Source organism: Hemiscyllium ocellatum, chromosome 1 (assembly GCF_020745735.1).
Source record: "Hemiscyllium ocellatum isolate sHemOce1 chromosome 1, sHemOce1.pat.X.cur, whole genome shotgun sequence".
Lineage (NCBI taxonomy): Eukaryota > Metazoa > Chordata > Chondrichthyes > Orectolobiformes > Hemiscylliidae > Hemiscyllium > Hemiscyllium ocellatum.
The window spans coordinates 97478293-97494777 of NC_083401.1; the positions used below are offsets into that span (position 1 = coordinate 97478293).

The following is a 16485-nucleotide window of genomic DNA, read 5'->3' on the forward strand; positions in this document are numbered from 1 at the left end:
AAATTAAAAAGAGGCTGAGGAATCTGAGTATCCAGCACTCCATGAGATACCCCGCAGTGCTCCATTTTAGCCCCGAGGATTCAGTTTATACATTTGCCTTGGCGGATAAGGCTAAAAGCTTTGTGGACACTTTAAAATAGACGGATTGGCCCGTAGAGTATGATTAATGTTTGTGCTCTTTTCTATCTTTCCCCATGTTTTCCCTTCCTTTTTTAAATTCCTTTCTTTCTCCCTAATAATTTCCTTTTTGGAAAGGGGAGGAAAGACTTTGGAATAAGTTGTTCCTTTCTTTTAAGAACTGGATTTCCTGATGGGAAATTTTGTGAATGTTCTTTGTTGTCTCTCCCCCTTTTCTCTTGTTTGTTCTGCTTCTCTTTTAGTCACAAGTAGGGGTGACATGAAGCCAAGGATGGATGGAGCGCTCATCCGGACTTTGTCTTTTTTTTTCTGTTGAGTTAAGGATCATCTCCTTGTTTTTTTTTCTGGCCTAAGGCTGGGGCACAGTCTGGATTGAAGGAGCTGTGAAGGAGGGGATGGATAGGGTGAGTGCCCCCTATGGGCAGGGGGAAGAGTCTTCTATTCAAGGTTCTGTAGTTGGTTTTCTTTGTAGTTTTTTGGTAGTAATAGTTTGTTTACAGTTATGATTGAGTAGTTTTTGTATATATAGTTTTTCGATGCTATGAGTCTTTATTTACTTATGCTCAGCACTTTGTAAGCAGGGTTCTCCCTCTGAGGGGTTCAAGGGTCTCAGAAAGAGGATATGGCTAAGTGTCTTATTAAATGGTGCACCTGGAACATTGAGGGAAGCCATTCGCCTGTTAAAAGGAAAAAAATGCTTTCTAGCCTAAAGAGGGAAAGGTTTGATATCGCTTTGTTGCAGGAAACTCATCTTGATGATGGGGAACACCTACAATTCCAACAGGGGGGTTATGACCGGGTATTCTTTTCATCCTTTACTACTAAAAGCAGGGGAGTGGCGGTACTTATTCAGAAAAATCTTCTGTTCACATTATTTGAGCAGGGACGGTTTGTGATATTTAAAGCCCTGATACATGGGGAGGAATATGGCATCTTAAACGTCTACTGTCCTCCGGCGCATCCCCTTAAATTTTTGATTAGTGCTTTCTCTAAGTTGAGTGCTTTTGGAACACAGCGCATTATTATGGTGGGGCGGGGGGGGGATTTTAATTGTCTTTTGGATCTGACAGTGGACAGGATGCCTTGTGGGCCCCCAACTATTTCTTCACAGGCCAAGCAGGTGGCTGACTTTTGTGAGGAGTTGGGGCTGGTGGATATTTGGAAATGTCTTCACCCTACCGGCAGGGACTTCACCTTTTTTTCAAATCTACATAAATGTCACATGAGGATTGACCTCTTTCTGGCTCCCTCGGCCCTTCTGGATTCGAGTATGGGTTATAAAGTTGGGAATATAGCTATCTCTGATCACGCGGCAGTAAATTTGGAGGCTAAGGCCAAGAGTGAAGGGCTAGGTTTGCAGCACTGGCGTTTGGATCCTTTTCTTCTTAAGGGTTCCAAATTTGTGGAATACGTTTTGAAGGAGTTTCAGGAATTCTTGACTATCAACTCAGGCATGGCTAGTAGTCCATCTATGCTATGGGAGACCACTAAGGCCTTTGTTAGGGGATTAGCTATTCGGCTAGCCGGAAACGACAGAAGGAGGAACAGCAGCGTCTACTTGAGACGCCACATTTTGCGGAGCTTTCAGTGACTAAGCTACAGCGGATCACGGCCTTCCGGGCTACTTGAATTCAATACTGACATAAAACGCAAGGAAAGAGCTTGCTTTTGCAAGACAGAGGTTGTTCGAATATGGGGATAGGCCAGGGAAGTATTTAGCGTACCTGACTAGGAAAAGCATGCTCCCCAATCCATTACTGCAATCAGCGCCGGGGTCCTTACATACGATGCTAAAAAGATTAATGAGGCTTTTCGGAACTTTTACTCTGTATTGGTCTGAAGGTTGTGAAGACAAGAGGGCTTAAATGGAGACCTTTTTTAAGAACCTTGACCTTCCAGGGGTAACCTTGGAACAGGCCTTTCTCCTTAACGTCCCCTTGACAGTTCAGGAAATACAGGAGGCAGCTAGGCAACTTCAGAGTGGGAAAGCACCTGGCCCTGATGGTCTCCCGGGTGAGTTTTATATGGAGTTTATCGGGATTCTGTCAGGGCTGATGTTGGAGATGTACAATCACTCCTATTTGCATAAATGCCTACCACCATCTTGGAGAGAAGCTAATATTTCCCTAATTCTTAAGAAGGGGAAGGTTCCTGAGGATTATGCTCATACAGGCCCATCTCTCTATTAAATTCAGATTTCAAGATTCTGTCCAAGATCCCGGCGCTGAGATTGGAAAGGATGTTGTCCCATATTGTTAAAGAGGACCAGATAGGCTTTATAAGGGGCTGTGGGTCCTCTAATAATATTAGAAGGTGGCTGAATGTGGTCCACATTTGTCAGCAATGATCGATTCAGGGGTTGATGGTTTCCTTAGATGCAGAGAAAACATTTGACTGGGTGGAATGGCCGTATCTTTTTTATGTCTTAGAACAGTTTGGGTTGGACGGGGTTTTTGCTAAGTGGGTGAGGTTTTATATTGCCACCCTCTGGCTGCAGTCATCACCAACGGGGTGAAGTCTGTGAATTTTAGGATTGGTAGGGTTCGTCGGCAAGGCTGTCCCTGCTCACCATTGTTGTTCACGTTGGTGATAGAGACGCAGGCAGAGGCCATTCGTCAGGACGTCCACATAACCACTCCGGAAGTGAGATCGAGGGCACACAAGATTACACTGTATGTAGATGATGTCCTTCTGTTTTTATCGAACCTGATGTCCTCTGTATCCCATTTGATACAATGTATCAATTCATTTGGGGCTATTTCAAGATATAACATTAACTTTGCAGAATCGGAGGCTATGCCTTTGGGGAACCTTAAGGATGTGGCCAGAAGTTGAAGGTGGCTCTAAGTTCCCTTTTAAGTGGTCACGGGCAGGGTTCCGGTACCTTGGCATTTTTATTACCCCCAAGTTTGATCTGTTATTTCGGGGAGAAAGTGAGGACTGCAGATGCTGGAGATCAGAGCTGAAAATGTGTTGCTGGAAAGGCGCAGCAGGTCAGGCAGCATCCAAGGAGCAGGAGAATCGACGTTTCGGGCATGAAACTTTCCTGAATAAGGGCCCATGCCCGAAACATCAATTCTCCTGCTCCTTGGGTGCTGCCTCACCTGCTGCGCCTTTCCAGCAACATATTTTCAGCTCTGTTATTTCGGACTAACTTTGCTCACTTGCTTGACAAAATTAAGCGAGATCTCCAGAGGTGGGAGGCTCTTCCAATTTCATGGCTGGGCCGAATATCTGTCATTAACATGAATGTTCTTCCTTGTTTGCTTTATCCCATACGTATGCTCCCTATAATGTTTCCCAGGTCAATACTGCGAAAGCTTATGGGATGGTTTGGTTCCTTTGTCTGGCATCGTAAGCGGCCCCTCATCAAACTTAGTAAATTGCAGTTGCCTCAAAGAGGGGGAGGAGCTGATTTCCCAGACATCAAGAGATATCAATTGAGTTCCCTGCTGCCCTTTGTCTGCAATTGGGTAGGTAACAATCCAAACTCCATACGGCTGGATATTGACGCCTCCCAAGCAAAGTGCCCTCTTATTAACCTGTTGTTCATGGATAAGATGAGAACAGTTATGGACCATTGCCGGAACCCCATTGGCATGAGTACAGTCAGGGCTTGGAGGGCGATGTGTCAGAGTGAGGGTTGTTTATCCAAGACTTCGCCACTTACACCTATAGTTGGCATGCCAGGGTTCAGACCAGGGATGATGGACTCAGGGTTCAAACTAAGGGCAGAGAGAGGAGTTTCTAGTTTGGCAGACTTGTTTGTGGGAGAGGTTATTATGTCTTTTGAGCAACTGAGCAGCAAATACGGGTTGGCCAGTAGAGATCTTTTCGGTTTTTTTCAGGTTAGGGATTTCATCCAGAAGAAGACGACCCTTCTCACTGAGCCCTATAAACCCGATACAGAGAGGTTATTACTATGTTCCACAAGCACCATTTCGGTTAGTGCCCTCTATCGCCTGCTGGGTTGCAGGGCCTGGCAGGATATTAACCGGTTATGTGAGGTCTGGGAGCAAGAGCTAGGGGTGGAGATCTCTTCTGAAACATGGGAGAACATATGGGAGAATACTCAAAAGATCTCAATCTGTAATAGGACATGCACTACGCAGTTAAACGTTCTGCACAGGGCTCATCTGGCACCAGACCGTCTGGTGAAGTTTGAAAAAGGGGCATTTTCAGTGTGCCCCAAATGTAAAATAAGTGTAGGTACTCTGACCCATTGCTTCTGGACATGCCACAGGCTCCGTGTTTATTGGAGCGCTGTGGTGGGAGAGACAGGGAGGGTATTGAGGACTGAAGTCAAAGTCGACCCGATATCTCTCCTCTTAGGTCTACCCAATTTACCATCTTTAGATGGGCAGGGGAAGAAACTATTTAATATTCTTGCGTACTGTGCACAGAAGAATATTCTGATGAATTGGGCGGTCTGAGAACCCGCTGGGCTTGCTGGGATAGCAGAAATTAATTATGGAGCATTGGACTTTTTTACAAACACGGTGCACCACGCAACAGACCTTTTTTATAATACATGGCAGCCCTACTTGAGTTATTTGGAAACAGATTTGTCAGTTTTCTTAACTAGGGCATTTGTTTAACTGGGACGTCGGTGGTGGATAAGATGTTGGAGGGAATCCTGATGGATAGGATGTACATGTATTTGGAAAGACAAGGACTGATTAGGGATAGTCAACATGGCTTCGTGTGTGGGAAATCATGTCTCACAAACTTGATTGAGTTTTTTGAAGTAACAAAGAGGATTGATGAGGGCAGAGCAGTAGATGTGATCTATATGGACTTCAATAAGGCATTCGACAAGGTTCCCCATGGGAGACTGATTAGCAAGGTTAGATCTCATGGAATACAGGGAGAACTGGACATTTGGATACAGAACTGGCTCAAAGATAGAAGACAGAGGGTGGTGGTGGAGGGTTGTTTTTCAGACTGGAGACCTGTGACCAGTGGAGTGCCACACGGATCAGTGCTGGGTCCTCTACTTTTTGTCATTTACATAAATGATTTGGATGTGAGCATAAGATGCACAGTTAGTAAGTTTGCAGATGACACCAAAATTGGAGGTGTAGTGGACAACGAAGAGGGATACTGCAGATTACAAGACGATCTTGACCAGATGGACCAATGGGCTGAGAACTGTCAGATGGAGATTAATTCAGCTCAATGCGAGGTGCTGCATTTTGGGAAAACAAATCTTAGCAGGACTTATACACTTCATGATAAGGTCCTAGGGAGTGTTGCTGAACAAAGAGACCTTGGCGTGCAGGTTCATAGCTTGAAAGTGGAGTCGCAGGTAGATAGGATAGTGAAGAAGGCATTTGGTATGTTTTCCTTTATTGGTCAGAGTGTTGGGATGTCATATTGCAGCTGTACAGGACATTGGTTAGGCCACTTTTGGATTATTGCGTGCAATTCTGGTCTCCTTCCTATCGGAAAGATGTTGTGAAACTTGAAGGGTTCAGAAAAGATTTACAAGGTTGTTGCCAGGTTTGAGGATTTGAGCTGTACAGAGAGGCTGAACAGGCTGGTGCTGTTTTCCTGGAGTGTCGTAGGCTGAGGGGTGACCTTATAGAGGTTTACATAATTATGAGGGGCATGGATAGGGTGAATAGACAAAGTCTTTTCCTGGGATGGGGGAAGTCCAGAACTAGAGGGCATAGGTTTAGGGTGAGAGGGAAAAGATATAAAAGAGACCTACGGGGCAACTTTTTCACACAGAGGGTGGTACATATATGACATGAGTTGCCAGAGGAAGTGGTGGAGGCTGGTACAATTGCAACACTTAAGAGGCATTTGGATGGGTATATGAATAGGGAGGGTTTGGAGGGATATAGGCCAGGTGTTGGCAGGTGGGACTAGATTGGGTTGGGATATCTGGTCGACATGGACAGGTTGGACAGAAGGGTCTGTTTCCATGCTGTACATCTCTATGACTCTAAATAAACAATAATTGGAACGATCATTAATGTTTTACAAGAGAAATCAAGGATAGTATTAGATTAAAAGTAAAACCTTTATGCATTAGAAACAAAAATGGTAATCCTAAGAATTTGAGGCATTTTTGAAAATGTCAAAGGGTGACCAAAAAGTTGATAGAGGGGAAAAATAGAATGTGATTAAATTAGGCTGGAGCATGAAAACAAATTATATAAATGTTACAATTATCTATAAAAGTGAATAGCTAAAGCAAAGGTTTGTCCTTTACAGGCATTTATCGGTCAAATTAAGAGGATTGTGGAAATGTGGAGAAATTAAAAATATTTTATGTCATCCTTCAAAGTTGCATACCATAAATTATATGCTAGCAATAAGTGATAACCTGGGGTTAAGGTTGAGGAATTTAGGGAAATTAGTATTGACAGAGAAAGGGTTTTGAAATAATTTAACAGACAAATGCTTGACTTTTCAGTCCTGGGATTTTTTATTTTGCAGCACTACAAATCCAGTCTGGGAAAAAATTGTGTTTCCCAAGAACATTAAAATTCTGGTCCTGTATGGTGGGAGGAGAGAACTAAGGCATGGTGGGTAACTTTGAAAACAGGGCGTCTTCTGCTGGGTGTGGAGGCAGACGCAGTAGAAGGTTCTTAATGTCAGATTTTTTTACAAAGCAATAAAAGAACAGAAAAAAAACTCATCCTCCCCATCCCCTCACCTTAATACATTCAAAAATCCCTTCCATGCCAATCCACGTTAACAATTTCCTTCTCCCCATTGCCCATGTTTCATCATATCCTCTATGCAAACCAGTGTTTCTTCACTAACACCCAAAGACCTTTATGGCCCTTATGCCAACTTATTAATACAAAATTAACATGCCAACTTATCCAGTATCTTCCATGGTCAAACCTCAGTACCCATGCTGAGATGAAATAAAATTATTTTATTGACGAATTCACAATATCAACAAAAACCTCTCATTGATTAAAAAAAGTTATTTACTACCTTTAACTTTATTCGATCCTTTATGAAAACAAGCTTTGGAATTCCTATTCACCACTTCTAACTGTCAATCAAACTATGAAGTGACAGGCAAACTGCTGTAATAATGAAAGTTTTGTTAAATCAGTCAAGCAACTCTCATATAACATGAGAAAGCACAAGATAGAGTGAGAAAACAAGCATTTTTAATATCCAAGACAGTTTTAAAAATACTTAAATAGCAATTTTCAAATGCTTTTGCAGTTACCATTAACAGTTCCTTTTGACAGTTTCCTTTAACAATTTTGGTGTAACTTATTGAGTACTTTCTTCATAATTTCAATCAGTTTGATGGTGTCCGTAAGTTTATACATTTTGTGCACATATTCGTATCTATGTGAAGGGCACTTGAGCTCCTCCAAAGGTGTTCTGGGACTGTAACCAAAATTGTGCCTTACCCATCAAAGCGACTCCACACAAGTTCAAACCTGCTCCCAGCTGTGATGAGGATACAAAGAGGCATCAAAAATATGAAGACATATTCACTGAATTAACAACAAAATAGCAAAAGCAGTATAATGTTTGAAAATATGAAGTTATCCATTTTGTTAATATAAATAGAAAAAAATTTTTTGAAAAGTGTAAAACTTGTAAATATTGTGTAGAAACACAAGAAATTAATATGCAGTTTTGTTTATTTGTTCATAGTTATGGGTGTCAGTGGGTAGACCAACATTTATTGCTTCTCCCTAATGGCCCAGAGGGCTGTTAAGAATCAACCACATTGCTATGGGTGTGGGTCACGTAGGCCAGTTTAGTTGGGATAGCCTCTGCTCAGTCTCGCCAATGTACCATACCTCAGAGCATACTTGCCTGCAGTGTATAGGGTGAAGGCAAGGATGCTCTAAGGTATGGTACCTCGGTGAGACTGAGCAGAGGTCCAACACTGGATGAATGGACACAGCACAACAATCACCAGCCAGGAGTATTCCCTCCCATCTGGGGATCGCTTCAGCGGTCTGTGACATTCAGCCTTGGACCTTTGGGTGACCATCCTCCATGGCGGAGATCGTGACGGGCAACAACATAAAGTGGCCTAGCAGAGGCTGATAGTCAAGTATGGTGATGGCCTCAACTGGGACCTTGGGACCTTGGGTTCATATCACACTACAGGTGACCCCACTGCACTAAACACTGTGTCACACACATGCGCACGCACCCACTACAGACCCATATACTCTCAGACACATACATCCATACAGACCCTCTCTCATACACAAACTCTCTTTTATAGGCTCACACATACAAACTGCCCCCACACTCACACCCATACATGAACCCTTCACAGACCTATACCCTTTTACACTCACATACATAAACATACTCTCTCACAGACACTTGCAACCCCCCCACCCTGCGCGCACACACACACACACACACACAAGCTTGTGGGGTAAATTTGCACTTGCAAATTACTTTTTATTTTGCTCAAAAACTGCATGAATTCATGTCAGATTCTGTGAATTCCTTTATTAGAAATTGAATCAGTTTCAACACTGGGGCACAGACAGACAGATTTTAACCTCACACCTTCAGTGCATTATCTAGCCAACATGGCACCTATTGTTAAAGTTCACTTGAGAATGTAACTTCAAAAAAAGTTCTGACATTTACATATGAAAGAACTGAAACCAACATGGTCATTCTAAAAGATGAGAGACTTAACAAATAACCCAGGACTTTTTCAATATATCACTTTGGTTGCATCACACTGTAAACTTTTGTGATAAATTCTGTGTCTTACAATCTTATACTCCACAACCACCTGATGAAGGAGCAGCGCTATGAAAGCTAGTGCTTCCAAATAAACCTGTTGGACTAAAACCTGGTGTTGTGTGATTTTTAACTTTGTACTCCCAGTCCAACACCGGCATCTCCAAATCATGGATAAGAGGGTTGTGCTATGATGAAATTCTGCCTATGCTCTCTGGAGTTTAGAAGTATTTCTTTGAAGCATACAAGATTCTGCAGTGATTGATGAGGTTTTTCCTGAATGAAATAGAGAACATAAGGGTATGGACTCGGGATAAAGTATTCAGATGACAAATTTATTCACTCAAATGACTGAATCTTTGGAAATTGTCTGCCCAAGAGAGCTATGGATGCTTCAACTTTAGGCTGAGACTGATAGATATTAGGACATTCAGAGAATCAAAGAACATGAGCAGAAGGTGGAAAAATAGAGCTGGAAAGATAACTATCATATTGAATGGCAGAAAGAACTCCAGTAGCCTTACAATTCTGCTATATTTCTTATGGTCTTTAAAATAAAGCTATCACTTCATCTCCATTGTTGCTTTGTATGGATTTTTTTTTACATTTAATTGTGGGTATATCATACTGTTTGGTATCTACGAACACAGTTAATTATGTGTATATCAGCCTGTTTGGTTTCTATGAACTGCAGAATTATTAAGTATTTGACTTTTGAAAAATGCTTTTTTTTTACAGTTCACAGGATTCATAAAGAATTAATACATCGTCGTGCCTGCAACTTGGTGGAGAAATTCTGTGGTGTAGCTCTCCTATATTCTAAACTATCCTGCTTTTAGCATTTAAAATGTTGCATTACTCTAAATAATGGGTATAAATAATGTGTTGCATGTTTTCTTCATGGTGATTTACAAACTACAAATGCTATAAAAAGTGTGATTTGAATTCATTAGCTATTTTACTTTTCCATGTACAGTAATCAATGGGCTAATTTGTATTTCTAATGCTCTTTACAGTTTCCCATAATAAACTGGGACTTTTTATCCATTATCTTGTCTTTGAAGGGGGCCAGTCCTTGGTGTTCTCATGTATTAATTAAGAAATGTTGTAGTCGGAATGCTACCTGTTTATGTTAATATATTCATCAGTCAGGTTAAAGGTGGTTGCAAATATCAAACAGCTATTGTTGGTTAAACTATATCAAAATTGTCAACCCTGGGCCCTTCTTAACAATGGCACCAATGGTGTTTCTGTGTCTGCAATGTCAGGGGATTGGTTAACTCAGTTGGATGGGGTGACCCTCAGTATAAAATCACCACCAGTCTTCTCTCTTTAAGGAGAGAGCAACCCTATGATCATTTGGGAATTTGGTGACTACCTATTTGTAATGTACACACCTGTTTATAACAAGGAAGACATGATATTTGGGATTTCCTGTGATGTCCAAGATACTGCCATCCAGCCCCAAACAAACTATGGTAACAGCTGCAACGTGGATAGGTAGAAGCAACACTTACCTGTTTGGAAATTCTCAAAATCACTTGAAAGTTACTGAAATGAATTTCATTTCAAATTTCTACCCCTCCACTACTCAGTATTTTCATTTCTTTGTGCAGCTGTGTTGTCTTGTTTTAAATAATCGATGGTTGGAAACTGAGTATAGTTTTTTAGACTTGTTTTATCTCAGTAGTGCGAGGAGAGATTTGCCTTAATTACTGTGCTGAAGCAAAGTTCTAAAAAGCATCATACTCTTCCATCCTCTCATTCACATTTCAGTGTTCCTGCACACACAGCAAATAATGTCAAAGGTTAATGTATTAAATTTTCCATCATGCAACCAGGGAGTAAACAATCAGTCTGGTTCTGGATGTTGTCCCCTGTCCGAGACTGTTTTCTCCAAAGCTATTCTTAACATTGTCTCCTGTTTATACAGAAGCCTATGGACTTTCAGGTGCATAAGCACCACTCCAGACAAAGTTGAAATCTGCCTTCTACTTCTAGTACAGAAGGATAATTTAACCCTTAGAGTCTAAAAATCTATGCTTTTCGAACAGCTGGTGGGGAAGTGGCACCTAGGAACACTGAAGAATGGACTGGTCCGACCAACTCCTTTCCTAATGTATCCGAATGAGGACGATCAAGTTATGGTTAGCCCCAGCCTTCAAGCTAAACACCATGTCAGTCATTTTATCAGCTGAGCCCTCTGATGTGGAGGCGGTGTGACAAAAACCAGTCATAATTGGTTGGCTGATTTATGGATTGACAATGCTTTTCTTGGGCTTCAGGGTGTGGATGTTTATATGAATATTTCCTTGTGTCTGCTGTGAAAAGCTGCCACAGTGTAAAGTTATTGTGTGCATCAAAGAAAATCTTACGTCTGTACATGAGAATCCTATGCTCTTTTCCAATGAAAAGGAAACATCAGCAACAAGGTGGAAGATGTTTTCACAATAATTCAGGGATTCAAAGCTGAACAACTGATTTGCGTATCACAACTAAATCAGCAAATTGTAGGAAGAACTTTCATCGGTTGTGAAATGGTATCAGATCACAAGCACAAATCATCCTGAATTTGATTGTATGCTGTTCAGGTCATCTGTGATTCCTTCATTCTTCAGCTGTCTTCATTTCATCCACTATTTGAAGGCACAGTAGGATATTCATGACTCTCAGGCTTTAACAACAACTTAGATTCATATAGCTCCTTTAATGTAGTAAAACATCCCAAGTCTTTTCACATGAGCATTAACAAAATTTAATACTGGACATATTGAAGATAACAAGAGGTGACCAAATTCATCTTAAGACCTTTCCTAAATAAGTAAGAGAGAAAGGAGTGGCTCCGAGTGAATTTCAAAGCCTATAACACTAGCAGTGGAAAACATGACTGCCAGTGATGACTGATTGAAATTGGAGATATGAACAAACACAGAAATTAGTCAGTTACTCATCTGTTTGAGCCCACTCCATATTTGAGAAGATAATGGAGTCACAGCTAATCTGATTTTGACCTTAATTCTACACTCCTTGATATTCCTGATAACCTTTCACTCGTTTGCTAATCAAGAATCTATCCCCCTCTGCCTTCTCTGCCTTTTGAAAAGAACTCCAAAGACTTTCAACCCTCTGAAAGAAACTTAACTCTGACTTAAGTGGATGACCCCTAACTTAAGACAGTGACCACCAGTTTTGCAGTCTTCCATCAAAGGAAACTTCCTTTTGATGTTCGCCCCACATCCCCTCAGGATCTTGGATGTTTCAGTCAAGTTGCTTTACACTTATAAACTCCAGTAGACAGAAGCCTAGCCTGTCCACCTTTTCCTCACAATACAACTTGTCCATTCTGGGTATTAGTCTAGTAGACCTTTCTCTGAATTGCTTGCAAGACACTGACATCTTCTCCTTAATACTCTAAATAGAAGACCAATACCAGGCACAGTAATTCAGAGTGGTTTCACCAATGTCTTGTAAACTAGCAGAGTATTTGATTTTTTAAAAACTTGATTACAATCACTTGTATAATTAGACTTAATGCACAAGAGACAAGAAATGGAGAAACACAAGTAGCTTGTAACATTCTGGGACAGGAAGAATTTGAACACAAAAAAATAGGACAAGGTCATCAAAGGAATTGAAAACAAAGTGAGAATTGTAAAATCAAGATGTGGTAAGTGAACACAAATGATGGGAGGATAGGAATTATCATGAGTTAGGAAACCAGTATGTTTATGAAGGGTAGGATTCCAAATTATTGCTCTAAAGCAGAGCAGCAGTGGCCAAAAATGGCACAACAAAGGCTCTGGATTCTGTGATACCAAAATACACAACTGGGATGTGTGAATAATGAGCTGTTTCTCAGCTGAAATGCTGATCCATATTTCTGCAATACTGGTCAGTATTGGAACTGTTATAAATGTTGCATACTCATGTTCGAAATACTTTCCTTTTGAAAATAATCTTTGGTTTCCTGGCCAGCTAGTAGCCTGCTTACTATTCTTAATCCAAAACAGAAAGTGCTGGAGAAACTCAGCAGGATTGGCCGCATCTATTGAGAGACACACAAGAGTTAACATTTCGAGTCCTGTGACCCTTCAAAAGAGCCTGATAGGAGGGAATCATTGAGGGTCACTATTGGTTTTGATAGGGGCCTTATTGCATCATGAAAATTGATATAACTAAAATGTAAATCTGGTCTCGGGGATAAATTGGAGAGATTAAATCTTAAATAAAAGAGATGAGTGGGAACGTATGGAAACTCAGATTTGATGACGTTGACAGGAAATGCAAGGAACACAAGGGTCACCAAGATTGAGAAGTTGAGTCTGAGATTCCCCCATGATATCTTCCATCTTTATCTGAATTGCAAGTATGCAATGGAAATGAGAAGCGACTGTCACCAAATCTTGAATGGGTGGAATAGGTGTCTTTTTTCTGTCTGAGGGACCAGGATCTACTTGTGAGTGAAGGGAGGACCTTCAATGGGCAATTATCAGGCACTAAACATTTTATGGGCTGAAGTAATTGTATCTACATCACTGAATCCTGCAACAACATCTAGTGCCTGCTAAACTGTCTCTACATGGAGAAGCCGCAACAGAAACTCCCCTTCATGATGCAAAGAAGGTTCACCTAGCCCACAGTCTATTGTCATTTCCTCCAGATGATTAAGGGGCCTTGGCACCACACACTGAGACTGTCCCAGGTCACCACCACCAGATGGTGTCATCTGTTGGAATAGTACTTGTATCCAAAGGGGTAGGTGGCCATCCTATCCCAGTGGCTGTCAAAGTGACAAGTTGCACTATTATGCAAAAGTCTGCTTCCATTATTCACTGGAGACCTTTAAAGGTCAGCCACGTTATTGGAATATGATGTGGTCTGGTAGTTACTGCATTCACCTCCTGCTCCCTTTCACTAACTTTTCCTCACTTGTGAATCATGCTTTTTCTGATATATCTTTTACACCCTCCCCTACTTCAGAGTGGCAGTAATTGCGTTGATGATGCTACTGTGGAAATAGTTACCAGTTACATAGCACTTACAGAACAATGGCTTCGTATAGAGGCTAAAAAGGTTGGAAAAATGAGAAGATTGCACTAAAACACTTGAAAAGGCCTGTCAATTGTGTGCATTGGAACATAAAACCTCAAATTTTACAATTTTAAAACTTCCAGGTTTATGTATTTATCCATCTTGCGTAGAATAACATATATGATATCTCAATGCTTGAATAGTCAATGGTGATTTTGTGACCATAAAAGTTAAAGTTAAGGAAAAGCATCTGAGCTTTGGAAAGTATCATGGAAAGGTTTTTTGGGTGGAGGGGAGTCCATGAATCAACCTCTTGTACTTGTGCCATTTTTTAAGAATGCAGGACATGCTGTTACAGATGATGTAGACTCTGGTTGGTTTTGAACAGGCTGATTGTTTCTTTGCATTTAAACACAATGACTCATTGTACTTGGTTTCTGGAATTAATAATTATATTCATACTAGACAAAATTTTCCACCTGCCTTCCAGCATGCAGGTTTGCACAGGTTTTAAATAATAACTTCAAATTTTTAATAATATGCCACTATTAACATTAGTATGGGTTTGGTGAAGTGACAGATTCCTGGTTTAATGAGACACACAAAGACTTAGTGAAAGACCATGGTTAAGAATCATCATCTACTGAACTCAGGCAGTGTGCAAACAGTTTGGTTTTAGCATTTGGGAAATGTTTTACAGTCTGGCGTATTTTGACTCTTGGCTTTAAGAAATGACGTTTTATTGTATAAATAAAACAGAAATAACGTATTATTATTTTAAGCATTTTTGTTATCTATCAGATTTAATTTTGACATGAATTGTTGTACAATTTGGTGTTTTGTATTTGGGTCATGGTTGGTATTATTACTGGAAAAGTCAGATCCCAGACTAAAATCTGGTTTGATAAATCATATTTTGTTTTATTGGTATTAATGAAGTGGTCTTTCACTGAAACTCAACACACAATCCTGCAGATTCAGTTTCAACAATAAAACAAGTTTATTACACATAAGAAATGAAGATTAGATGGAATAAACCAAAATATTTACATATAAATATAAATGTAATAATTTCAAACACTTTATATGCTCACCAGAGAGGATTTCCTTCTCTCCCACATCTGTAAGGCTTGACCTAATCATAGCTTCAATTCCCAGCCTTGAAAATCTGATAGTTTCTTCCTTGAATTTTAATCCAACTGAGGTTAGACTATCTCAGTTTCAAATAACCTCGCCAGAATTTTAAACAAATCTTCTGGTCTGAAACTTTCAAACTACTGACATTGAAGGCAAATTTTTATTTAAATGGGAAGCAGTCTCAAATTGATTCAGTATAGATGACATTTTTGTGTACGAATCACAGAAAGTGGTATGCAGGTGTAGCATAGAATTAGAAAGGCAAATGGAATCCTGGCATTTAGTGAAAAAGGGCTGGACTATAAACGAAGTGTTGTTACAATTATAAAAGGCATCGGTGAGACCACATCTGTAAATACTGTGTCCACTTTTGGTCTCCTTACTTGAGAAAGGATATGGTGGTACTGGAAGCTGTTAAGAGGAGGTTCACCAGGTTGACTCCAGGGATGAAAGAGCTGTCATATGAGAAGCGGTTGAATAACTTGAGCTTGTACTCACTGGAGTTCAGAAGAATGAGGGGGCTATCTGATGGAGATATATAAAATGCTACAGGGACTTGATAAGGTAGACATTGAGCAGATGTTCCCACTTGTGGGACTTTCTCAAACAAGAGGTCATAGATATAAAGTGAAGAGAGGTAAATTCAAAACTGAGATGAGGAGAAAAGACTTCTCTCAGAGGGTTGTGAATCTGTGGAACTCACTGTCCCACAGTGCAGTGAAGGAAGAATCAAATCAACATATTCAAGAAAGAAATAGGCATGTTTCTGATGAAAAGCAGGATAAAGGATGATGGGGAGCAGGCAGGAAAATAGAGTTGAGACCAGGATAAGATCAGAGCTGAAATTTTTTGGCAGCATCCAAGGAGCAGGAGAATCTTTTTTTGGCCGGGGAGTCCGGTTTGTGGATTTTGGGCAGGAGGTAGAAACGGGCGGTGCGGGGTTGTGGGACGATGAGGTTGGATGCGGTGAATGGGAGATCCCCTGAGGTGATGAGGTTATGGATGGTCTGGGAGATGATAGTTTGGTGGTGAAAGGTGGGGTCATGGTCAAGGGGGCAGTAGGAGGAGGTGTCTGCGAGCTGGCGTTTAGCCTCAGCAATATAAAGATCGGTGCGCCAAACTACCACCGTGCCTCCCTTGTCTGCCGGTTAGATAGTGAGGTTGGGGTTGGAGCGGAGGGAGGGCTGCACATTGCGAGGGTGAGAGGTTGGAGTGGGTAAGAAGGGTGGACAGGTTGAGGGCGGTTAATGTCGTGGCGGCAGTTGGCTATGAAGAGATCGAGGGCGGGTAAGAGGCCAGCACGGGGTGTCCAAGTGGATGGGGTGTATTGGAGGCGGGAGAAGGGGTCGTCAGAGGGTGGGTGAGAATCCTGGCTGAAGAAGTAGGTGCGGAGACGAAAGCAGCAGAAGAATTGTTCGATATCTCACCGCGTGTTGAAATCGTTAATCCGGGAGCGTTTCAGCTCTGATCTCC

The 16485-nt window shown here is 41.2% G+C and overlaps 1 protein-coding gene across 3 annotated transcripts in view; it reads left to right on the top strand.

Moving 5' to 3' along the window:
* ociad2 (OCIA domain containing 2) overlaps positions 1-14656 on the top strand; it is a 45418-nt gene extending 30762 nt beyond the window's left edge. For all 3 annotated transcript variants that reach the window (XM_060824282.1, XM_060824277.1, XM_060824290.1), the window contains exon 7: positions 9583-14656. In XM_060824282.1, coding sequence (XP_060680265.1) covers positions 9583-9598 — 16 coding nt within the window. In that variant the 3' untranslated portion in view covers positions 9599-14656. The remainder of the gene's footprint in view (positions 1-9582) is intronic.
* Positions 14657-16485: the final 1829 nt, after the last annotated feature.